Genomic DNA, 25,880 nt, shown 5'->3' on the forward strand with positions numbered 1-25,880 from the left:
CAGGGGCGTCTGGGTTTAAATTAATAAAATTATAAGCAGGACTCCCAGATCCCAGATAGGGTGAACCCTCTGGATGATCCCTTGCCCTTTATAAAAGTTTTATTTCTTTTGCCCTGGTGGGATCTGGCATCGTGTTGCTACCGAGGGTGCCTGGCACCGTGCTGGGAGTATGACCTTTCTGATAAACTGTGTTTCAGGTGGGGAGAAAAGAGCCCAGAATGATTAAAGACACAAAGAGGACCAAGCAAACAATGATCATTCGTTGATCTAGACAAATTATATTTTTAAAAAAACCCTATATGCATTCACCAGAAATTGTGGCTCATCATGCCATTTCCGAATGAAAATAGTGCAAAGGGAACTTTCAATAATTCATCTCCGCCTGGAAATATCTTGAAATGGAAGTGGGAGTTTTCTGCTGGGGAGTGTCAACAGTGCTGACCACAGATGGGATTTTTTTTTTTTGTTCTTCTTCTTTATACTTTTTATGTGTCCTACAGGGAGAAGAAATTTGCATGGCCCTACACTCATGCAAATGCTGGGAAAATCAAGTCCTTCTCCCTACACCGTACAGACCGTATGTTAACCGTGACTGAGTTGAGGTTGTGAAATAGTTCCAGAGAGAGGAGAAAACTTGAAGCTTGAGCTCCATGGTTTCACCTTGCTTGAGGAGCTCTATATAAATTCCAGGTGTTTGTCTTCTGGGATATTATATTTAGCTTTGTGCTCCTCAAATAGCTTGCACAATTCATTTAGGTATTTCTGATGTACTTGATCAACCTCTTCCTCAGATGGTCTGTGCTTCCTCTGCACCGGAATTGGCTTCCCAACTGTAAAACAAGCACAGGTATTAGGATGAGCCAATGTCAAGTCCCTCCAGACACTTTGCACATCTTAGCACAGAGCTGGGGTCCACCTCTCCAAGGATGTGGTGGATGGATTGATATGACCAGTAATGTCCAGGGCTTTGGGAAGTAGGAAAGCCAGGGAGGTAGGGAGATGGACATTCAGATCCTGGCTCTGCTGTTGGTCTCCAAGGTCACATCTCTCCTTGCCTCCATTTCCCCATCTGCAAAGTTGGTTAATGCCAAAGACCTGTCTTCGGCAAAGAACGTGTAGTTCTTTGAAGTAAAAAGTACTGCATCCCAGTGCAGTCCCTACAGCTGCTCCGAACATCTCAGATGTGCTGTGGATAAAGGCAACATCACCCTAATATTTGAGTTGGTCTTTCCAAGTTGTTCCCACATGGTCCTGGGAATCTGCATTGCAAATGGGGAAACTGAGGCAAGGGGGAGCCCAAGAATAAATAACACCAGCAATTGGAGTGCTTCACTTTGCTCAGATTAAAGCTTCTGTGAAACATTTGATTTGTATTAGGCACAGAGTACCCATGTATCTTTTGAAAATCATGCTTTTTTCAAGGGCAAATCTAATTAACTTGATTCCCAGCACTAGAAGAAGCCTCTTCCCATCTCCCAAAACCACCAGCAGCAGGACCGGGTGCCTGCAGGGAACAGGGAAATCCATGAGATGCATCTCTTGCTCTGGTCTCTTACTCAAATTGTGTTTTTCAAGTGGCGGGGGGTTTCATCATCATGTAACGCTGCTCCTCATCGGACTAATGAAGAGCCCTTGTGATACTGCACAGCTCATAAACCCATTGAGACAATCCAAACAGGTTGTAAAACAATTAGAAGTAATTGCTGGCTGTCAAACCTAATCAATGGGATGAGCTCTGAGCTTTCCAAACAGCATCATTAATTAGACTAATTCACAGAGCATCAGCCGCATTGGTGGGCCAAGCATGGAGTTGTTGAAACCCGGCAAAACTTCTTCAAAACCAAAGACTTTCTTGAAATTTGGTCTCCCATGGACATGATCTCTGGTCAAACAGCTTGCCTTGTTCGTGTGCGAAAAGGTTGAGGTTTGTGGCTGTGTCTGCACGGGACACTGAGTAAACCTGCAAACTGCTCAGGTGTTGTCCTACTTGTGTTTGTAAAATTGGCTTGCGAGAAGTTTAACCCAACGCTATTGCAGTGATTCATATCACCGGGTTGCATTGGGATTGGGGTTGGCTGCATCCCACAGTGGTGATGGGATGGCCATGTTTGCTCTGGAGCTTTCCCAGCACAGCCCAGATGACCTGGGCTCTGTGATAAGACCAAGCCAGAATCCCAAACCAACGTGGCATGGGAGCAGTTGGGGATGCTCCTTTGCCAGCAGGTTTCTAGACCACCACAGCTCCTGCCCTCTGTCATGATGCTCCAGCCTGACAGGAGGATGACACAAACCAGGAACTGTACCTGGTCCCTCTTTGGGGGGGCTGAATGTGGCCAGCATTGTGCTGGCATGCCAAGGAAGGACGTACCCACAGTGTAGATAGGTCGGCGGTAGGGTATCAGCCCGAAGCTGTACTGGAAGATGCCTCGCGCATGGAATAGGGGAAGGGAGATGCCCATGATCTGCTGGAGCCGGTGCTGGAGCTGCCGCAGCCAGGAGCCCTTGGGGTTCCTCACCTGATCGAAGAGGTCATTCTCCCCAAAGGAAAAGATCGGGACCAGCGGGGTGCTGTGGGGAGATGAACGCAATGTAGGGGCATGATTAGCAAAGCCCACCCCAAAACACCTTCTCTCCGTCTCCAAAACCAGCAGGAAAACTCCATTAACCAGCCCCAGACCGGTGCATCCCTCCCCAAGAGCCCCTTGACCCCAACCCCTGCATCACCCGTGCTCGATGGCCACGCGGACAAATCCCTTTCTGTTCTTCAGCAGCAAGGTGTAGGATCCCGGCCGGGCATCCAGCGCCTCCTGTGCCCCACCAACAATGATGGCCAGCATGTTCCCACCCTCCGGCTTCTGCAGCACGTAGGATGCGCTCTCCTTGCTGGAAGAGACAAGGCCTGGAGGGCAGAGAGGAAGAAAAACTGAGCATCTGTTGAACCCACATGACTGTGGTTTGCTCTGTACCTTTTTTCCCCATTATCCAGCTCCGGAGGGGTGTTGACACTTTATTTTCAGAGTTTTCCTACACTTTGTCAATCTCAGCCCAGCTGCCCTGAACGGTGCTGGATTTGTGCACAGCTCTGCTGTGTGAATATACAATTATCCCTTTGCTGCCTGGCCCAGAAGTGAGAAACAAGAAGAAAATCAGGAAAAAAGTAAACTGAGAACTAGCTGCACTTAACCCCCGGGAAAAATCTGTTTCGGTTTGTTGTCAAATGAAACTGTGTCCATTACTGAATCTTTCTAAAGTCAGTGAAACATTTCCTTTAGGTCAAAACATACATGAATTTCAGTGGATGCTGCTAATTGAGTGGAATTTGTTGGGGAATTTGGTCCCTTGATGTTGTTTACTTGCAAAAGTCAGAAATCTTGAATTCAGAAATGACAAAGCAACATTGTTTTGATTTTTTTTTTAAATCCTTTTTTCAGGGGCTGAAATAATTTGCAAATTAAAACCTCTTTGTCAAATGGATTCAATCAACCTGAAAATGAGCTATGCACCAAACTCCCACATTACAGTGATTAAACCTTCTTTCGCCCCGGTCATAACTCTCTCATATCTCACTGTTATGATTCCTCGCCCTCCGTGTAAATATTTTTTCAGCAGCAGGAGCCAGAGTTTATGTGGAAAACAGGGTGATGAACGCCCTGGGGTATCTTAGACGAAGCTGGATGCCTGTGTTTAGTCTATTGAATCCTGCCCACGCCATGAGCCTGTTCGGATGGAGAAGTGGCCCTTCCCCAAGCTCACCGGTGAAAGATGGAGACCATCTCCTGCCAGTCTCCAAAAATCTCTCCAATCTCCCTGTGCCCTCTCTCCCTTTAATTTTTACCTATTCCTTTTCATTTCTTCTTCCTTTCCTGCTATGGGGTTTTGCAACAACGTGAGCTGCTGTTTGCATCCTCTCTCCCTGGATGCAACAGCTTCAGAAAAATAGTTTCTTTCCTTTTCCTTTCAGTAGCAACCTCAGTTTTAAGCCTGAATGTTGCTTGCATGGAAAGAAAGGAATACGGGACCACCTTGCCCTGCTGGTCTCAGCGTTTCTGCTCGTGATTTCCTCTATATTTTGATGATACACAGTACCTGGCACAGCGATGCCCTGAGCTCAGAGGTGCTCTATGAAGTTGAACAACAGAGATAACAGCGAGGAGGGCATTTTTTAACTTCAGAGGAGTTTTGGGTGCCACCTCCAGCAGTTGTGTTCACGCAACCCACCCTGCTTACCTCCGCTCATCAGGTAGTCCCTCAAGAAGGGGATGCGAAACCACAGGGAGAGCATCATCAGGTGTGGGGTGATGCCCGGGAAGAGCGTGGAAAAGCCCGACGCCTCCGTGCAGAAATTGATAAAGGCTCCTGCTGCCAGGACCCCGTGGGGATGAAATCCCATCAAGTAGTTCTGCCTAGGGTCCAGCTCCGCCGTCTTCACCAGCTAGACACAGGGACAGAGCCAAAAAGGGGCCAAGAGTTAGTGCTGTCCCCTTGCGGAGGGGTGGAACATTGCCTATGGAGAGCAGATAGGGGATTCCTGGAGGGGATCCCTGGCACCCACCATGCCTTCTATTGGCACAGATCAACTGGAACAACTCAATCATTTTTCACTACGATGTGTTTCATTGCCTGTATTTCCATCTCCTCCCATCCATTGGCCCAACTTGTCATTTGCAATGGAATAGTTCCTCATAGAATCATAGAGTGCGTTGGGTTGGAAGGGACACCTATAGGTCATCTAGTCCAACCCCCCTGCAGTGAGCAGGGACATCTTCAACTAGACCAGATTGCTCAGAGCCTCATCAAGCCTTGAATGTCTCCAGGGATGGGGCCTCCACCACCTCTCTGGGCAACCTGGGCCAGTGTCTCACACCTTCATTGTAAAGAACTTCTTCCTAATGTCTGATCTAAACCTGCCCTGCTCTAGTTTAAAGCCATTGCCCCTTGTCCTATTGCTACATGCCCTTGCAAACAGCCCTCCCCAGCTTTCTTGTAGGCCCCCTTTAGGGACTGGAAGGCCACTATAAGGTCTCCCCGGAGCCTTCTCTTCTCCAGGCTGAACAACGCCATCTCTCTCAGCCTGTCTTCATAGGAGAGGTGCTCCAGCCCTCTGATCATCTTTGTGGCCTTCCTTTGGACCTCATGTTGCCTTCAGCTGTCCTAGATGCTCTTGGGAACCTACTTTGTTTAAAATGTCCTCCAATACATTTTTCTAATATGGGGAAAAAAAGCTAAAAAGTGAGAAAAGGATGATTATTTCCCTCCCCCTCCACCCCACAACCAGAACAGCAAAGGGAGTGCAGAACCGCCCTGGCAATAATCCATGTAAAGCTGCTGTCTGGCTCAGGGACACGTCCCTCAAGAGAACAGTGTGGACCCAAGGCTTGTCCTGTCCTGGAGTACATGTCAGGGGATTCAAGGATGCTTTCATACATGGTAGAAGGAGACCCAGATCCCAGACATCTAACAGAGCTGATGGTCTCCTGGGGTGTATTAAAAAGAGCGTGGCCAGCATGTCAATGGAAGTCATCCTACACCTCTGCTCTGCCCTGGTGAGGCCACAAGTGGAGTCCTGGGTCCAGTTCTGGGCTCCCCAGAACAAGACAAGGTACTACTGGAGACAGTCCAGTGGAGGCCACAAAGATGCCGAGGGGACTGGAACATCTCTGTGCTGAGGAAAGGCTGAGAGCCCTGGGGCTGTTCAGCCTGGAGAAGAGCAGACTGAGAGGGGATCTCATCAATGCTTAGCAAGAGCTAAAGGGCGGGGGGCAAGAGGATGGGGCCAGACCCTTCTCAGTGGTGCCCGGGGACAGGACAAGGGGCAACGGGCACAAACTGGAACACAGAACATTCCGTCTGAACATGAGGAGGAACTTCTTTCCTGTGAGGGTGCCAGTGCACTGGCTCAGGCTGCCCAAAGAGGGTGTGGGGTCTCCTTCTCTGGAGAGATTCAAAAAGCTTCTGAATGCGTTCCTGTGCCACCTGTTCTGGATGACCCTGCTCTGGCAAGGGGTTGGACTAGATGATTTCCAGAGGTCCCTTCCAACCGCTGCCATTCTGTGATTCTGTGACTCTCTGATTCTGTTTTCTTTCCACTGAGGAAAGCCTGCAAGAACCCAGCTGCTTGTGCCTGTGTTGGGTGCCCAGGTAATCCATAAACCCATCAAAGAGCCATGGATGCCTGCCCAAGATTGCTGCAATTTTACTAGGAGGAGGGAATGGGGAATGCCCATGCCCAGCCTTTAGAGATGGACAGCATGGCTTGCAGATGCGGTGCAGCATATGGCCAAGCCCTTGAGGGTCGACTGAGCAGCTAGCTGAAATACTCAGCCAATATGAAAATGGGTTTGGAGCCTGGGAGATGCTACATGGGAGAAAGGGTCCCACAGCAGAGGAGGGGAAGATTAAAGAGAGTTAAGGGACAACCGGGGTTTGGTCTCTGTGGGTTACACTTGCTATGGATTGCCTGGAGGAGAGGAGCTGGTGTGACAAACCTACCCTCCAACTATGCCACCGAGAAGACCCTGCCATGCCAACATGAGCCAGCACACGCGTAACCCAGGGAGAAGCAGTCAAGACTGAATGCTGATGCCTCTGCACCTTTTCTGTGGGTGCCGAGGATGCTCACAGCACCAGGGGAGGACGAACCTTTCCAAGGGTAGCCATGACAGAGCCACCATGAATTTCCAAACAGCTCAAAGGCACTTGTGCTCAAGAAGAACCAAAGCCCTCTGCGGTGTAGCTCGCCACCCCTCCAAGTACCCTGGTCCCATCCACGCTTGGGGAGTAGCTAATGGTACATGTGTTTTCCTAGAAGCAGCCAGAACCACAGGTTAATCACGAGGGTGTATTTTACTTTCTTACATCGCAGCTAATTTTCCATCTGTCCTAAGGCACTGTTGACTGTACACATGTGCCCATTCAAGCGCCTGCTCCTAATGAGGGGAACGGACAAACAAGAGTCCCACCGCTGCCCGGGTGCGGAGGTGCCTAGGCAGGAAGAGGGGCAGATGGCTGAATCACTAAGTGCCCAGGGCCCCTGCCACCATTTGCTCATTTTTTGAGTGATTTCAGCTTGCATCAATGTTTCCTGCATTCATCTTCAGTTCCAAACAGCCTTTCATCTCTGCGTGATTTATAAGCAGGGAGGCGAGATGCTCCGGTGTGGTGGAAACTGCTAACTCTCCATCTGTGTGTGTGTGGCGGGTGGCAAGAAGCAGGGGGGGTGACAGCCTGGCTGCATCCCCAAGGTCACCCCATCCTCCTTGCTAATGAAGAGCTAAATTCAGGTTATCTGCTGAGCCATGCAAACTGCTTCAAGAGGAGATTTCACCTGTGCTAAGACACCACACATCCTTAAAAACCCTCCCTAGGAGACATCCAGATGCTACCTTGGTGCTCACCCCAGTGAAAGGGAATGGAGTGACTTAGTTGAGTTATTTCTTAATTGAGTTATTTGACTTTTTCAGCTTTGTAGACTGGGCTCAATGAGCAAAGCAGGAGAGAGAAGGTCCCCATTTTGTCACAGCGTCTGCTCACATTTGGATGATTTGGCCAGAACTTACAGAGAAATCAAAGAGCGTGTACAAGACTGAGAAGGAAACCTGTAGCAGAGACGAGACTTGGGCAGAGTCTCTTACGCCCCTGGACTCTAAATCACCCTACTCCTTCTGGAAACTCTTTAACACAGAAACTCGATCCTCCCATCTGGATTGTTCTCACTGTTTATTCACTTCTTCCCCCTCCTCCTGCCAGAGGTCAATCTCTGTACCACACAGCCTGTTCCCAAGCTGCCAGGAAAGTTAATACCTGACACCGCCGCACAGCCCAGCTCTGGCGTACGCTCCAGCCCCGACTGCTTTAACGGGGCTGGGGTTGAGGTGCAGAGGGGTGGGACTCTCCTCCCTCCTGCCTTGTCATTTCCACATCTGCTGCTCTGGTCTTTCTGGGTGAGTTGAACCTTTAATCATTGTCAAAGGACTTAAGGGTCCAGCCAAGCCGGTCTGTGCGTAAATATCTACGTGAGACAAGTGCTTGACTTGAAGTTTGCTTGGTAAGACAAGAGCAGTTCCTCATCTCAGAGGTCTGAGGGATGCCAAATTAATGTGTCTGACCTATGGTCGAAAGGCAAAGAGCTGTTATCAGCTCAGGGTTGTGCTCTCCAAACTGAGCCATGGGTTTGATGGCTTTCCCTGAGCTTCTCCTTGGCATGGTTGGGATGCTGGCTTGATTCTTGGCTGCTGACAGTGGTAATGACCCTTTGTCAAAGGTGTTATGAGGCCTTCCAGATCCCAGACCTTGGGTGATCATGGTCTTCCCAAACAATGAACTGAAATTTGCGTTTTGAAGGATGAGGTCTGCTTCATGCTTCTCCTTCATGGAGAAATATTTTGGTAGCTACAGTTGTTCACTGCTCACAGTCATTGCTCTGTAGCAGAAACGCCCTTTTACCCTGTCTACTCACATGTGGGTCCAAGACATGGGTGAAACCCTGCCCCAGTTTCCCCAGCTCCTGCAGAGATGCGGTGATACCTGCTCCATGCACTGCCAGCCGTGCTAGGGAAATGCATGTGCAGACTTTCAGGAGCTCTGATAAGAGCCCACGTACCGGCAAGGATCTCAAGCAAATTAATCCAAATTAATTTTAAACTGGATTAGTTAAACCACATTAACATCCCAAGTAGATGCTCTTAGCTGGAATTAAAGTGGCCTTCGTTTGGTATTTGTTTTGTTTTGCATTTTTTTTTTAAATTAATTTTGGAGTGGAATTAGGCTAATTGGAATTGGGGCTTCTGAGGGACTGTATCAGCACAGGAGTTCAGCACTGGTTTAATTCCTTTAATTCCCCTCTCGAGATGTGGCTGGGGTTTCCTGTTTGTCCCATACAGTCCCTGGACTGTCCTGTCCCAGATCATGGGAAGAGGGAGGACAGGCGATTCCCCATATAAGGCTGGTGCACTAATGCTTGAGGAAAGTAGAATTCTCCACAAATCCAAGGGGTTGGAGGTCTGGGTGCTCCAGCACACCCTGGAGATGAAGTGATACCCAGGCCCCCAGCCAGCAGCGCTGGAGGGATTAAAAAGTCATTAAGTGAGGAATTAGATCAAGTCAAGTTGAGATGAGTATGAGCACTGCATGGTGCTTGCTGTGCCGGGGGACATGCAGTCAGAGCACCGATATGCCATGACATTGCATCCCTAGGGATGCATGAACATATGACGGGAGACAGGGAGTAGCATGGCATCACCCCAACAGCCATTTGCAGAGCAGAGGAGGATGTGGTCAGGAAAGCTGGTCAGCAAGCTTGTGCCTTCTTCATTTAAAGTCTCCCAAATTGAATTGCTATTGTATTTCCATCCTTCTCTGGCCCCAAACTGTTTCCCAGGATGTTATGTTCATTAATCTGCTCTTAAGCAGGCTAAACCTCCCTTAAACTTTGTCCTAAGCAAATCCTCAGGTCCCTTGCTGCCCACCCAGGCACCTCCAAAGAGCATCTCTAGCAGGATAAAACGTACAGCCAGATTCTCTGTGGGGTAAAACCCAGCAGATAAATCCAGAAAGCCAGCCAGATCCAAGGAAGGAGAAATTGTGCCAAGGCAAAGAGAAGTGGGTAGCCCACCCAAGGGTGTCTGGATGGGAGACCAAAGGAAGGGCAAATATCTGCCAACAGCTGCTGAGGAAGGTGGGTTTTAGGTCCCTGCAATGGTGTGAGTCTGAGAAGGACAGTTGGAGAAAGAGGGCTTTGGTTTTCTTCAGGTGCCACAATGTCAGGTCAGATCTGTGTTTGCAGCAAGTATTGGGGAGTCTGACCAACCAGATGGGTTTAAATTGAGTTAAGATGGGACTTCATCACCTTGACTTCCAAAGCTGCAGAAGGATAGCAGCTCCAAAATGCCCGAGGCTTCCCAAGTTCTTGTGTGATGCTGCTTCTGGGGTCTTGTGGGACTTCCCTTATCCAGTGGCTTAGCATGTTACTTGGCAGTGCAGATCGTGGGACACAGTCCTCCGGTGGACCTGGCTTCAGCAGTGGCCTCTCTCTTACTTAAGGTTACCCGAGGGCAGAGAAAAGAGGGCCAAGACATGGGACAGAGAAGTTCCTCAGCAAAGGAGAGAGAGGTGGCTTTGGGCCATTTGGCCATGTCTTGCTTTTGCCCTAACAATCCCTCTTCTCTCCTCCAGCCAACAGAAGGAAGCAAAGTGAACAGCCAAGACTGCTGTAAATCAGAAATTATCTTTAACGTCATGGGCCATGACACAACATCCCTAGTTACAAATAATATCACTCTTCTACGAAAAAAGAGAAAGCATTCCTGGCAGGGTTTGGTTCACACGAACTTGGGCTGTCCCCTTGTCCCCTCTCTGCAACGCCTTGTACTTCCCCAGCACCGCAGCACACTCAAATAACCCCCGTCATGGCTTACGCAATTATGAGAATGAATGAGTTATGGGATGGAGCCATCCCAAATCACAGCTCCTAGGGGTCAACTCATTTTACTTACGCTACCAGAATAACAATAAAGCCAGCACGTCCCCAAGCACAGTGACAGAGGTTGGGACTCTGCCAGTTGCTATACATAATAAGGTCCAACTGGCACTTAGATAACCTCGAGGCTGGTAAGAAATGTCCTGTGACTCTTCACAAGGGAAAAACAGTGCAGTGAAGACCACAGGAACCTTCTCCACACAGCAGGCACTTTTCAGGCTGCCCTAAATAAAGCTGGTAAGATGGTGTCTGCTGGGGTTGCTCTTAATAATGATGACACCTGAAGAGAAGATTTGTCCCTCTAAGACCTTAATTTTAGCTTCCTGCTACTAGTTTTAACTCATAACCCAGGTTGTGTGATGTAAAACTGAAATGTCTTGTCTAAGCCAGCCCCAAGTCATAGTCAGCAAGAGAGATGGTGACTTCTGCTTGAGGTAGAGGTAGAGATGGATCATGTCAAGCTTACGCTTTCCCCATTTCACTGGCGTCCTCACCTTCTGCATGTCTGTGGTGTTCCTCAGCACCTTGGCTGTATGAGGGATGTTGGTGACAACAGCCTTACGCTGGCAGGATGGGATGGGGCAGGGGAGAAGCAGCAGTGAAGATGTGCATTCGCTTGGCCATGTGATGGAGAAATTTGTTTTTACTGTAATGCTGGGTGCATTCTTCCTAATAAAGATGCCACGTTGATAAATGATGGGGAAGGGACTGTGAGAATGGAGATAAGGGTTTGGGCAGAAACCTGGGAGCAGCAGACAGATGAGGAGGCACTGGAACACATTGCCCAGAGAAGCTGTGGCTGCCCCATCCCTGGAGGGGTTCAAGGCCAGGTTGGACGGGGCTTGGAGCAACCTGGTCTGGTGGGAGGTGTCCCTGCCCAGGGCAGGGGGTTGGAACTGGATGGTCTTTAAGGTCCCTTCCAACCCAAACCATTCTATGATTCTATGATTGACTTCTTTTTGAACATAGCATATGCAGAGCAGTCCAAGGCATCCAAAAATCTCTCTGGGGGCAACATCAACCCACAGCAGCCATCACTGGGTACCTGTTCAACCGTAGCCTGTCCCAAACAGATTAATTTTGCACCTTTTTGGTATATTTTCCCCACTTTTAAGACCCAGCTGAGCTCAGCTGTGTATTGCAGGCCTATCACGAGGGTGTATAAAAAAGAAGGACTAGAACAGGGTTAAAATATAGGAGAGTGAAGCAGAAATAACTTTCCTGGGCAATGCACTGGCTCCCCCTTGGATTTGCAGTGGTTTTTTTCTTTTCTCATCCCTCTTTTAAAATCACCCAAACTTATTCAGGTCCTGCCTCACCCTATAACTCCCAAACCCCTGAGTAAAATTCAGTTAGCTCCAAGGGGAATAACCCGAGCAGTGAAGCGGGACTCGTGCAAGGGTGGTATCGGCAGAGGGTGCTCCTCGCACGCTCTGCGGAGGCACGGCTCGGAGCCGGCACGCTCCCACATGCCAGACGCTCGCTGCAGCAAAATGCAAATTCACACTGCCCAGATTCCCAGAAAACAGATGCTCATCCCAACCTCTCTTTGCTTTCACGACAGTAAACATGCCCAGGGATCCTTTAAAGGCAGCATTTAAAGCCACTTCCTAAAATAAAATAGCAGGCAGCTCTTCCTGCCTCCAAACACCGGTGCTTGGCCATGCTAAGTTTGCTGCCGGGATCCGGGGGGATTAGGAGCCGCATTTAATCTTCCCAGAATGACTAATCTTCCAGGGTTGAATGAACTCAATCTACACACAAATACAGCCCGGGGTGCTGGGTGCCTACCCTGTCCGTCTCCCCAAATCCCGTTCGCCTTGTGCTCCCGTTCTGGGTGGGGATTTGGGCGAGGGAGAGGTCCATGGGAGCCTCCAGCTGGGTGTGTTCAGACCAAAAGCTCAGCTCAGCTCCTCGTGAGAGCAGCACACAGGGTGACAAAAGCAATATTTACGGTGCTTCTCTTCCACCCTGCTAGGAACAAACCAGCTCGTGCTCGGCGGTGTGAAATTAAATGCCTTCCATGAAAGGAAGCAAACACATTTGGGGTTTTTAGGTGGGAAAAAAGGGTGGCAGATGGGGGATGTAACAGAGTATAAAAGCAGGAGCGGCAGGGGTAGGTGGGACAGGATTTCCTTCGGCTAACCAGGGGTTTTCCAGTGAAACAAGCTCATCCGGGGAGCAGGGAGGTCTTCACACCCTGTGGTTCGCCTGGGGAGCTCCTTGCTGTGCGATGTTGGGGTTGCCAATTTTTTTTTCCACGCTCTCGTAGCGACAAAAGGTAGCAGATGCATTCAGCAAGGGCTGTTAAATCCTATGTTCTGGCTTAGAAAGTCCTTGAGCCAAAGGGTGGAAGACTGAGAAAATGTTTTAAGGAAATAATATTATGTGACTGCTTGGTTATAATAGCCCTTTTTATTATATATTTTTGTTTTCTGCGGTCCTTTTGCGGAGCCCCCTCTGACTTCTTTCTCCCAGACCAGCGGAGAGAAAGGCTCCACCAAATCCTGCCTGCCTTCACCCACTGAGCTTGAGCCAAACCCAGTAGCCATGCTCCCTCTACTGGTCTTACTGGTCCTCCAGTCAGGTCCTCCCTGCCTGGCAGTGGCACCCAGGGAGGGAAGGACAGATGGACAATGCAGTGTGGCGTTCAGGAGGGAATTTGCATGGCCTTACCAGGGGACAGGAGAAGAGGTATCGCTGGGCTGAGCTGGCAGCTAAGTTTTACCAGAGAGGTTGGTCCAACACTGGCCAAGCAGCGGCTTACAGCCAAAAATAATTTACAGAGTATATATTGCATATAATCATTGCAGCCACTTAAATAGCTCATGGCAATTCTAGCATTTTCTAAAGCAACCTTGAGAATAATTTATTGGGAACCCACTTGGTGTTTCCTATTAAACATCGTAAAATATTGCCTGTGCTTCATGGTAAAACTCACCACAAGCTTTTCTGGGATGTGTTCCCATTCCTCCCCAGAAGACTATGATATATCTTTTGGGGGCCGTGCTTTGAAGCTCACCCAGAAGCCCTTAAATCACAAGTTAAACTCTGAGATGAGCCACAAAATAACTCACCGCAGGTCCTCAGCATCACTTTCTGCCATGCCTTTGAGCAAAAATTCTCAATGGCAGTAGGACGCACACAAGGTAGGCTTATTCTGATGGATGGTCTTGGAGAGAGGCAACTTGGAGATGCAGTTCACCCAGCTGAGACACGGGAAGTTTGGTGAGCGTATGCCAGTTTCCAGCACAAAATTAAGTGGATTTACATGAATTGTCCACAGCAGTGGAAAGGGAGAGTGATGCTCTGGTTCAGCTCAGCACATCTACTCTACCACTTGCACCCAGGTCCTATAAGACGCAATCCCAGCTTCCACAATGCTGGATGCCACTAACCAGAGAAGGCCACAGACAACACTGCCCTTTGCTTCTTCACCTTATCCCAACAAGCATACTGGGGGTGAGATGAAAATTGAAATGAGCGTAAGGGAACTCAGGGGAAATCAAAAAACTCTCATTTTCCTTGTGCAACATTTGCTTTTGGAGTATCCTGGAGGTGGTGCCTTTACAGGCAGATCTAAGATATACATCCATGGTGTTGCTCTTCTGCATGCACTTTGTCTTGATATCAAGTGGTGTTTCCACTCGACGAAAAGGAGCAACGTTTGTTGGGACACACTCTCTGTGCTTTGGCAAAGCCCCCATTTTACCTGCAGTGCTGGGGTCAATATTGTGCTGAGCTGTGGCCTGCAAAAGGGGATGATGTGACATCAGAAGACACATTTTAGGGACCATCATTTTGGGGGCAGATGTGCCCATCTCAGTTGTTATAATACAAGTATGCGTAAGATCCACTCAGGAATGGTAGGAGAGATCCAGACAGATCCTATCTTCTTATCTTTTTGCCCAGCTATGACTTATTCCCTAAATTGATCTCCTTCCACACCAGTCCCGCAGTTTGCACCCCAGGACCTTGAACATTTTGGGTGTGTTTTATTGGGGATGTGTTTTTTTTTTCTCCCTGACAAAATGAAGAGAGAAACCTCATGTTTTACAGTTGAATTGTGGGGCTGAGATTCGAAAGAGCTCGCTCTTACTTCTGGTTGATGGGTGATCTTGGGCACGTCATCTCTGGTCCTCTCTTTGCTCCAGCTCCCCCTCATCCTTATCCCAGGCCCTTTTCTATGCAGGATGGACTCTCAACCTGGGCTCTTGTTTTTCCTTTGGGCTGATGAGTCCTTTTGCTGCTTGGGCTCCCCACTTCATTTTACCTGGACTGCAGCACCCAGCTCCTGATTCCAGGCTATCTCTAACCAGCTGTGTGCCTCCCATCTGAGTTCCCTCAACAGGCGATGTTTCATTAAAGGAATTATCTTACAAATTCCCATAGCTTGGTCTACCATAGAAACTCACTCCCTTGCACAGCCCATGAACTCTTCTGCTGCATTGCTCAGATTTGTACCCACTTGTGCTGGCTCTGAGGCAGGACTTCATGCTGGTCCATGCATTCATGCCATGCCAAGGGGATACCAGATAAAGGTTAAAGGCCTGCCATATGCATTAAAATAAATCTGGAAATGGCACAAAAGTCCCACTCAGAGGAATGGCAACTCTGTGAGACTGCCCAGCGCACACCCAGCTTTACCCATCCAGCCTCTTCCCCAGCAGAAGCGGGTGCTGACCTTGCAGGGCACCAGGACCTCTTGGATTTTGGTCAAAACTTGGCCCCGTGACCACTGGGTAAATGCTGAGCAACCTGAAGAGCAGGAGTGTCGCAATATATGCAAGGGAAACAGGCAAGGGGAGATTTCCCTAATGCTGGAATGCAGCCAGGTTAAATGGGTGGGTAAAAGGCAGATGAATAAAGGATGGGGTTGTAAAAATGGCGGCCTGTGTTTTTTTCTGGGTTTTGCAGTAATCTGAGAGCTGGAAAGACAATCCTGCATCAAGCCTTCAACACTGACCTCCATGCCACAACTGCTGGCCCCAGATTGCCTTCAAACACCAAGGAGGTCCCCAAGTCTCCTAAGAGCTGATGGGACTGGTGGCACTTACCGTGATGGGGAAGTAGTCCCTCATGTACCTCCAGATGATGCTGTTCCGGAGGGCGTTGATCTTCCTCCCACCCTTGCTGGGTTTTTCCCTGTCTATGAACCACCATGCAGTGTAGAGGACACTGACCAGCCAAAAACGCGTGAAGAAGAGGGCGATGAAGGCAGCTACGCAGCACTGTGCTGAGAGAAAAGCCAGACAGTGAGATGGCAGTTGGGTTAGCTGGGCACTGAGAGAGGAACGATTCACTTGAAGGCACTTGGTCTTTTTGGACCTGGGATGAAACCCAAGTCTTCACTGGCCTTGTTGCTGAATTATTTTATCAGTGTGAAGGCACCTTTGATGGAAAGAAGTGGTTTCTTTCCTGTCTGCCCTGGGAACCTGGAGAGCAACCAAGCACCATCCTTGCAGCAACCACCTATTTCTCCAAAGGCCACCGTATCCCCCTCTTCTCACAAGACCGATGGACCTCACTGCATCCAAGGGGTTCTCATGGATCAGATCTCTATCCCTTTGCTGTCTGGCTTTTCTCTGGAGTAAGTCTAACTTCTGCAACGATAATGCCCGTGTTTTACACCAAAACTCCTGTTATTACCCTCTGATGACACCTGATATTTCGCAACAGCAGCAAAGCAGGCCACTATGCTCTGTCTGTACAGTCCCTGATGGCTTTGTCCTGGGCTATCAATTTCCCATTTCAATTGTGTCTTGGATTTTTTTATTTTTTTTATCTTTCCCATAGATAAGATTTTACTCTTTATTGAGTTTTTACTTATTGATTTTGGACCTTTTCCTCCACTTCTTGGGTTCACTCTCAACTTTAATCCTGGCCTCTAGAGGATTTTCAGTCCTTTCAACTCAGTGTCATCACAGATTTTATAAGAATGCTCTATTTCATTCCCTAAGACATTAATGACTTGGGACTTTCCCAAGCCATTAAAGACTTTTCTGAGCTGCTTCCAGTCAGTGCTCAGCTTTGCCCTCTACCTCCCACCTCCCTCACGCCCTGTGTTTTGGCACGGGAACAAGAGAAGAAAAGTCTGTGTACAAACAATGATCACTTGGTACATCAAATCCAACCCAAGCCCAACACTGTCTGTCTGTACAGAGACTGGGAAGCACTGATGGCCACCAAGATGCCACCTGGTAAAGCAGATGCCCAGTAAAGAGCCTGGGAAGAGCTGTGTCCTCTCCATCTGTCCCTCTGGAAACCTTGGTGTTGTCTGGGAAGGGGAAGACTGAGCTAAAAAAACTCCATTCATCCAAGCTCTTTGCCTTCCCCAGCTCATGGGTTACATCATGTGTGGTGGGCTATATATATTTTGTTCTTCTTTGGGTCTTCATCACAGATATGGTACCCAGGGTTGAAGGACGTGAGGATGGAGATGCCCCATTCTGCTTCAGCTGTAAAATACATGCATCCATGCCCTCATCCTCCGCGACCTGGATTTTCATCTTTGGGAATCACTTGGCACCTGCCCTCTCCAGCTAATCTCATCTCAGCTAAGGTCTATCAGAGAAGAGGTATACAGTGCCCTCATTTAAGACCTCCTTGTACCTCCTGTTTGCATTTACTTAAGGATAAATAAGTAGGTCGGTTTTGTAGGGTTGTTGGTTTGGGGTTTCTTTGTGATAAGCCACCCTGATCCCAGAGCTTTGCGTGTGGAAACAAGTCCCTGCCCCTTTTTAAAACACTGGTGGTGTTTTAAAGTATGATGGTACTGATAATTTCTATGAAGGGGAAAAAAGCAGTAGTTTAGCAGGATCATAAATCTCCTTAAAGCTGAAATGGGATCTTCTGTCCTCATATAGGTAGAGACACTGTGGCAGGGGCCTGGGTAGGCAGGAACTCAGTGCGTGGGGAAGGACTGCAGCTGTCTGCAGAGCAACAGGTCTAACTTGCAACGCATCCTCCAGGTCAGAACAAACCACTGCTCGTACCTGACGCCACTCCTTTCAAGTGCCACAGCCCAGACACAGTCTTAATAACCCTTGAGGAAAACAACATAGAGCAGGGAACGGAGCTCCAGGGTCCACATGACACATGAACGCTGCTTGAGGGACAACGCAGAGGTTGCAATTTTACTGCACCTGGGAGCCAGGTCATCAGGTCTGCTGCAAAACCCTGCAATGCCTAGTTCTCCTTTTATCATACCGTGCAAAGCTCAAAGTACATTCTGCAAATCAAAGGAGTGGTTCTGGTCCAAATCCACCCACTTATCATTCAAGTGAGGTTTTATCTTGTAATTATATAATTATTAATTTCTCCCTTGATTCATTTGCAATTCAATTTATTTTATTTTTTTGTTTGTTTTGCAGGGCAGAATTTGCACACTGTGACCTTCGCTCTATCTTAAGATTATTTTTTTTGGTGCTTGTAAAATCTTACGGTATCCTGGTTGCTGTGGGAAAGGAGCATATTTGTGTCCTAGCATGGATCCTTAGTCCAAAAGATACTGTGGGTGGGGCCAAAAAGAGAGGAAAGTTCCAGAAAATGGACAGGTAAATCTTACTGTCTGCACCCGAACCAATCCCAGCCTTAGGCAGACACATGATTTTTTATGGGTTGTATTTTGGCGAGAAGGGGCACTCTGTACTGCTGCCTGGTGTGCGAGGGGAAGTCACCGATCAAGGGAGATTGCTGTCCCCCTTCCAACTTTCTTGCATGTCTTGCAAGTTCTGTGTGTGTCTGTTCTTGTGTGTCAGGTCCTCAAACTCTTCAATGAAAACATAGCTGACCCCATCGGTTAGACACCGAGACTTTCTGGACCACCGGTGGCGAGATATTTGCCCCAGAGGCCCATTGCTGCTTCCTGAAAGCCACGTCAGGTCCCCAGGATGGGTCCACCACCAGCCCCACTGCCCAGGACTTCATGGTCTTCAGCCTGGCTCCAGGGTTCCTTCACCAGCACCGACCCGGCCTCTTTTAGGTTACACAGGTGACTCTCCACATCTTAAAGGCTCCTTGTTCTCCAAGATGCTGAAAAATTACCTCCCGCCAAATCCTGCATCCATTTGAGCTAAGGGCTAGAGGGAAGGACTGTGCACCAGGACCCAAGATCTATTTCTATTCCTGCAAATCCCGAGTCTTTCCTGGATCCACACTGGAGGGGAACACATGGCTTCAGCTCCCAGAGGCAGAGCAGCAAGGACACCTAAAGCCAACCTAAAGCTTTTCCGCAGGACAGGGATGGGTGGCAAACAGGAATAGTTGCTTAGTGTGAGGCTGTTCCCCATAATCACTGCTTTCTTCCCTTGAGGGGGATCCTAAGAGGAAAATGAGGAACGACAAGGGTTTCTTGCCTGTCCCTCCCTGAACTGGGGACCGCTTCAGAGCTGCCCAGATGAGAACCATATTTCCCTCAGCATCTGCTTTCCTAAAAACGACTGTCATTTTCTGGGCCACCTGCCAGGCAAACACTTTAAAGGATATCACGAACATGGCATTAGGCTCTTGGCCAGAGAACCTCAGCAGATATCTCCCTGCTGGGGCCAAACTCCAGCCTACGTACAACCCGTTGTGCCCACAAAGCAGCCCGCAAAGGGCTGTCGGGTCTTGGAAATGTCGCTGGAAGAGATGTCAGTCTGTGTTATGGTGGGGATGGGGGGAAATCAGCAAGTCTCCAGTTCATTAGAAACCCATCTTTGAACTCACCTTTGAACCTCTTGCTGCTCTGCCAGGGCTGTGCAGAGCTAGACAAGGTCTCCAGCTTAGAATCATAGAATGGTTTGGGTTGGAAGGGACCTTAAAGACCATCTGTTTCCAACACCCAGGTCTCCATGGCAGCAAGCTCTCTGGGGAGGATGGGGACTGCAGGCACATCAGGCATGCAAATGGCAATGAGATGTGATTGTGACATGGCACTGCCTCACTGCCCTTACAGAATTCTTTAAGCGAAGGCAGGGGAGAATTACCTTTAGCATTCAGCCATAGCATCACTACAGCATCTACCTTCCACCTTTCTGCCCCCATAACTCCCTCGATTCCCAGCCTCGGGCTGCAATCTCTCAAGCCATGGTTGTACACTCAAGGTGGAACAGGCAGGTTTGGCGGTGTGGGTGCAAACAGATGTGATCCTCATCTCCTGCCTCTGCAGGTCTGGACTTTTCTGAGGTAGCCCAACCACACGTGCTAAATTGCTATAAAATAGCTAAAGACCCTTTCAAGGCAGACATCACCACGGGCTGCAAGAGGAGGTCTAAGGGCATCATGCTTGCCTTTGCAATCACATCAGTTCAGTTGTCTGAAAATGGCCAGGTAATCCTAGGCTGGGCTGATATTAGCTGCTGCACTGTCTGCACTGTCTTGGAAAGGGAAGAGAGACCCCCTTCAAACTAAAACCAAAGCCAGAAGGCCCTTGACAAGAAGGAAAGCTCCATACAGACCCTAAATCTTACACTTTCTACTCAGGCCAGATGCAGGGAGGTTTGCCTGTGGTTGTCTGTGGTGAGGTGTCGTTCTGTGTGAAGCAGTCGTAGGACATTCTTAAACTGCTGGACCACTAAGATCTGCACCCAGCCTGTCGACCAGGGGTGCTTCTGAAGCAGCTTTTCATGATCCAGGACCCAGCACGTCACATCTCCATGGCCACAAGGGAGTCAGCAAAGAGAAGGCTCATCCATGTGGATGTAGTGGCTTTCTTGGGTGCCCTCACAGCCCAAGTGGTTTCCTAAGTTGGCTCCCTCAAAGAAGCTCAGAGCAAAAATGAAGTGTTTGGTGGTGGGTATCCTGTGTTAAGTAGTTTTGTTGCAAGCTGCAAGTCCCTTCCTGGATGAAAACATAGACGTATCACAGAAAACACACATGTGTATGCCACAGGCTCCAAGTGAACCACAGGCTACAAAGCACATGGACTTTTCTGACCATGTCCCATCAAGATGCTGCTGGGACCAACATTGCTGCTAACCCAGCACTTGCTCATTCAGTCTGAAACAGAGAAAAGAACAGCCTATGGAAAGAGATTTTTGGCACCACAGCAGCACCAGAGTGAGTCAGATTCATATTGCAGTTATCAGGAGGGTTTGCAAGCTGCATATTGCTGTGGTCCCCAATGCCAGCCTAGAGTCCCTGACAGTGACAGCCTGCACAGGTCATAGAATCACAGAATGGTGTAAGGTTGGAAGGTACCTTAAAGATTATCTAGTTCCAACCCCCTGCCCTGGGCAGGGACACCTCCCACCAGACCAGGTTGCTCTGAGCCCCGTCCAACCTGGCCTTGAACCCCTCCAGGGATGGGGCAGCCACAGCTTCTCTGGGCAACCTGGGCCAGGGGCTCACCACCTAATCTAAATCTCCTTTCTTTCAGGTTAAAACCATGCCCCTTGTCCTGTGGCTCCCCTCCCTCATCCAGAGTCCCTCCCCAGCTTTCCTGGAGCCCCTTAAGGAACTGGAAGGGGCTGGAAGGTCTCCGTGGAGCCTTCTCTTCTCCAGGCTGAACTCCCCCAACTCTCTCAGCCTGCCCTCCCAGCAGAGGGGCTCCAGCCCTCCCAGCATCTCCGGGGCCTCCTCTGGCCCCGCTCCAACAGCTCCGTGTCTCTCCTGTGCTGAGGCCCCAGAGCTGGAGGCAGCACTGCAGGGGGGTCTCCCCCGAGCGGAGCAGAGGGGCAGAATCCCCCCCTCACCCTGCTGCCCACGCTGCTGGGGATGAAGCCCAGGGTGCAGGGGCGTTTCTGGGCTGCCAGCGCACGTTGCCGGCTCATGTTGAGATTCTCACCCACCAACACCCCCAAGTCCTTCTCCGCAGGGCTGCTCTCATCTACCTCCTGTACCCCTCAGCAGAGCCAAGCCTGGCCAGGCTGTCCCTTGCTGTGGACTACTCTCTGCTGTCAAGGAGACCTGACTCACCCTGGCACCACCCGCCCTTTGAGCCAACCCTGGTGACGGAAAGGGTTCAAAGGCTGGGTGCCGTACGCTGGATCTGCAGAGGCAACGTGCACAAGTCTCACTCTCCTGCACTGGTTTGTTTGCAGAGGTTCAGCCCTACACTAATGCTTCTGCATGGTGTGTCTGGGTGCATGCCCATGCCCAAATCCATGGAGATCAAGAATGAGAGAGGCAGCGGGAAGCAGTGCAGCAGGTCTAGGCACAAGCCTCCTGATCTCGGTACCCTGCAGAAACCTGGCTCCGCTGGATTAGAAGGGGGCACTGGTCAGTACTGGGATCCTGCGGTAGGGAGGTGATGGAATCCCCACTCCGTGCCCTGCATCCCATTCTTGCATCGTGCGCTCTCCTTCCAGCAGCTGTTGGAAGCAAATGGCACCTTTTGTCTCGTTTCCCTTTCCAGGAGCATCCTCAAGAAAGGCGGACAATGCCCTGCCTGTTGCCAGGGACGCCGCGGCAGAGCTGCCGCGCTCATCCAGCACCCCACGGGGAATGAATGAGCCCCTCGCCCCGCACTTGGCTTCTCGGGGGATGGCGGGGGGGAGGATGCATTCCCACAACCATAGCAACAGCGGCGGCTGTTGGGATCTCCAGTCAAAGGGCTGTGCAAATGCCTGGCCATGTGTTTTCAGGAGCCCTTTTCTGGCAGCAGCAGGAGGAGCCTGTCTCAGAGAGAAAGGAGCCAAATCCTGCCCACAGAAGGGCTGATCTCTGAGCCTGAGCGCTCTAATTGAGTGCGGCACAGGGTGTTCGGCAGCTCATGGGATGAAATTAAGGGTATCACTTAGCATCAAGTTTTCACAGTTGTTAAACTGGAAGCTTTCAGGTGGAAAGCTGTGGGCTTAAAGAAACTTTGTAAAATGAACCAAACCAGCTGGAATCGCTCCACAAGGTTTGGTTACCACCTTTCTAGTGCCTTTCTTATAGCATTTCTTAACTGCTTTTCGTGTCAGATTGTATCACCAAAAAAAAAAAAACCAAAACCCCAAAACCAAAATCAAAGTAAAACGTTTCCAGGGGAAGACAGTAATCTCTGGAAGGCCAGACATGGAAGAGGTGTGGGTTTGGGTCTCACCCTCATTCAGAGCAAGCTGTATTTCCATGTGGTGATAGGTCGAGGGATAATGGCTTCAAACTGGAAGAAGGGAGATTGAGCTGAGATCTTGGGCAGAAATTCTTGGCTGTGAGGGTGGCGAGACATTGTCCCAGGTTGCCCAGAGAAGCTGTGGCTGCCCCATCCCTGGAGGGGTTCAAGGCCAGGTTGGATGGGGCTTGGAGCAACCTGGTCTGGTGGGAGGTGTCCCTGCCCAGGGCAGGGGGCTGGAACTGGATGATCTTTAAGGTCCCTTCCAACCCAAACCATTCTGTGATTCTGTGATTCCATGCAGGAGGCAGAGCCTGCATTTTGAGTAGCTCCACGTTACCCTCCAACTGTGGAGGATTCCTTCCTCCTGCCCATTTTCTGGCTTTCTGCTGGCTCCAGCAGTCACTGCCATAACTGAGAAGTCAAGTGCCAGCTTGAACCTGACACCAAGAAGAGACAAACCTACAGTGCAAGATTTTTTTGCTGGAAAACACACCGTTAAAGCTTTGTAAACCCCAGCTACATCCATGCTGGGAATGGGGTGGTAGTGTTGTATCCCTTGTTAACATTGCAGCCACATCTCTACTGCCTTCCACCCCGTCCAGACACCATGGAAGGAAATCTGGGTGCAGGGGCAGAGAAGGAGCTACAGAGCACCCCAAAATGTCCCATTCTGGCCAGCTGGCTCGAAGGCTGTGTGGCTTTTGCCAGATCTCCCCTCTGCTGTTAACCCATGTGTCCTCCTGCAGGGTTGTCTCTGGTGTGCAGGGGAAGGTTGATCACAGCTGGGATCTCTTCTGCACTAGAAGAACCCAAGGTTTATAACACAAGTGTGGGATGGCACTGAGTGCCCTGCACTCTGCCATGCCATAACCATGCTCTGTGGCAGCTCAGCTGGCCATGCCACCACTGCCACGCTGTGATTTCCCCTCCATCTCGAGAGGGATGTCCTCCAGCTTGTCACAGAGCAACCCAAGGGGCCACACTGGTTACAAGTCTCCAGAGGAACTCCTCAGAGTCCGTTCGCTGACCCAGCGGGTGAGTGGTGTTGCCCTGTCATGTCCACGTTGCTGATTCTTTTCCAATAAAGAGCAACCTCCCCCATCCTGGCTACCAGTGCCCAACATGCAGTTTGGCAGAGTGTTACTCAGCATGGGCCAAACGTATGCCAAGAAGCATGCAAAATGCTACACCACGTGGACCAGTATGGCCCAGTGCTCCAGTCCAACAGATACTGGTGCGTAAGTGGCCATTCAGCCCCAGGTCTGTAGCAGAGTTTGGATGGAGGCATCTCAGAAACTTAACAAGGCTCTGAAGCATAGCCTATGCTTTCCTTGGAGGTATTGTTTTAGAGATTCTTGTGTGCCAGGACCCACAAGACCCACATATGTGTGTGCATATATATACATATAAATATATATATATATTTATACACACACACAAAGATCTGCTGTCTTCGTGTGGACTAGTCAACAACTGTCCTGCCACAGATCCCATCTGAGATTTAAGAATTGGCATGACAATGGGAAACTCTGGGATGTCACCTTCCAGCTTGGCTCCTGATGGGCTGTAAATCGCCCCAGACAGTTTGCACTCTATGATAACCTGGCTCTGGTCTTATTTCCCAGTGCATCCTATCCAAAACGGCGGGTATCTCATTTCCATCAGCACCTGATGCCCTCCACAGTGAATTTGTCTGGGTCCCAGTTTGCTAATGTGCCTCTTCCCCAACCTGCTTGGGTTTTCCTGGAAAAATGCCCCTTTGGGGCGTGCAGGGGCATGTTTATAAAGTGAAGTGTATGTTGCCAGGGTTGCAAAGCAGAGTCCCTCGTGCTCTTCCCACCCAACCATCCCTTGGTCGTGGGAATGCCATTTCTCATGGCTAACGCTGTGCAGGGCAGCACCTTGGACCAGGAAAACACTAAAGCTAAAGAGCAGGAGAAGCCAAAACCCCACACGGGTGTAGCTCCTGCATAAGACCTGTAGATGTTCCCAAGCACAGACATGCAGACATGCACTTCCCTAGTGCCACCGTGCTCAGAACGGGTGGCGAGAAAAAAAAACAAAGAAAGAACAAAAAAAAAAGAGAAAAAACCCCACACTTTAGTGAGAAAGAGCCTCCCACACTGCTCTCCATACAGTGAGACAAACATAGACATGCAAGTGCGATGTCTGCTGCAAATCACTTGTCCTCACATGGCCTGTGATTCACTGCAGGCTCCCAGAAGATGCCTTTAATGCCATTTTCCTTCGGTCCCAGACCTTCAGTCCCAGGTCTCCCCTGGGGTCGGGGACAGAAGAGGTTGGGGAAAAAGCTGCGGTGCCTTCTCAGAGATGGAGGAGATGTCTCTTACCTAGACCTAGGAAGCTGAAGACCCATTGAACCACTGATGCCGTCTGAAGCCTTCTCTGCAGGGGCAGGGAGAGCGGAGCAAACTCAACCTTCATCTTGGTCTCTGTGTGCGCGTCTGGAAAGGAGAAGGAAGCTCCGCAAGTGGCGAATGCAAAGTGCAAAGTCGCCCGTCAATATTTACCCAGTCTTACAGTGTAGGGGATTGTGCAATGTACAGTGGCGGCAGTGGCTCCCGCAGCCACCCTCCCATATGGGGAGGAGAGGGACGCTGCTGGGAGGTGTCATCAGCTTTATGCCAACGTGATTCACCACGTGGTTAGACGGTGAGGATTTCATGCTTTTACCAACCAAATCTGGGAAGTAAACTCCCGTCAGGACCCAGTCCTGCCTTCACATGCTTGTCTCTTTCAAATTTTGCAATATTTGGATGTTTGCAGAAAGGATGAGGCATTTGTGCATGTGAAACGAGGCTTTATTCCCCTACAAACCATCCCATGCGCAGCAGGAAGGGACAAACAGAAGGGACAAGCACAGGCGGGTCACTTGTATTGGCAAGTGATATGGTGTGGCTGGGCTTCAGACTCAGACAAGGAGGTGGGCAAAGGAAGCAAGGGTGTTTCACTGCTGAGCACGGGGGCACATGAGCAACTTCATGCCAGCAGGTGGATGGATGGATGGATGGATGGATGGATGGATGGATGGATGGATGGATGGATGAGCATGGGGGTACACAAGCAACATCACACCTCTGCCAGTGGATGGGTGGATGGATGGATGGATGGATAGATGGGCATGAGGGTACACAGGCACCCTCATCCCTCTGCCAGTGGATGGATGGATGGATGGATGGATGGATGGATGGATGGATGGATGGGGCAGACAAGAGTCCATGTACACCCTTGCACACACTTATGAGAAAGGAAATATTACCTCTCTTTTGCATTTCTACCTCCAAGCAAGTACATGGTCTGAACCTCTGCCTAGTCGCAAAGAGCTGCAATTTACTGGATGGAAAAAAAAACAGAAATCTGGGG

The 25,880-nt window shown here is 49.7% G+C and overlaps 1 protein-coding gene across 1 annotated transcript; it reads right to left on the reverse strand.

Moving 5' to 3' along the window:
* Positions 1-357: 357 nt before the first annotated feature.
* Positions 358-24,953, reverse strand: MOGAT2 (monoacylglycerol O-acyltransferase 2). Its single transcript, XM_063330342.1, has 6 exons — positions 24,848-24,953; positions 15,532-15,710; positions 4,228-4,432; positions 2,725-2,899; positions 2,369-2,568; positions 358-830 (listed from the first exon to the last, which is right to left on the reverse strand). The coding sequence occupies exons 1-6, from the start codon at positions 24,939-24,941 to the stop codon at positions 676-678; spliced, it is 1,008 nt and encodes a 335-aa protein (XP_063186412.1). The 5' UTR covers positions 24,942-24,953; the 3' UTR covers positions 358-675.
* Positions 24,954-25,880: the final 927 nt, after the last annotated feature.

This window comes from Chroicocephalus ridibundus, chromosome 1, assembly GCF_963924245.1.
Source record: "Chroicocephalus ridibundus chromosome 1, bChrRid1.1, whole genome shotgun sequence".
Taxonomy (NCBI): Eukaryota; Metazoa; Chordata; class Aves; order Charadriiformes; family Laridae; genus Chroicocephalus; species Chroicocephalus ridibundus.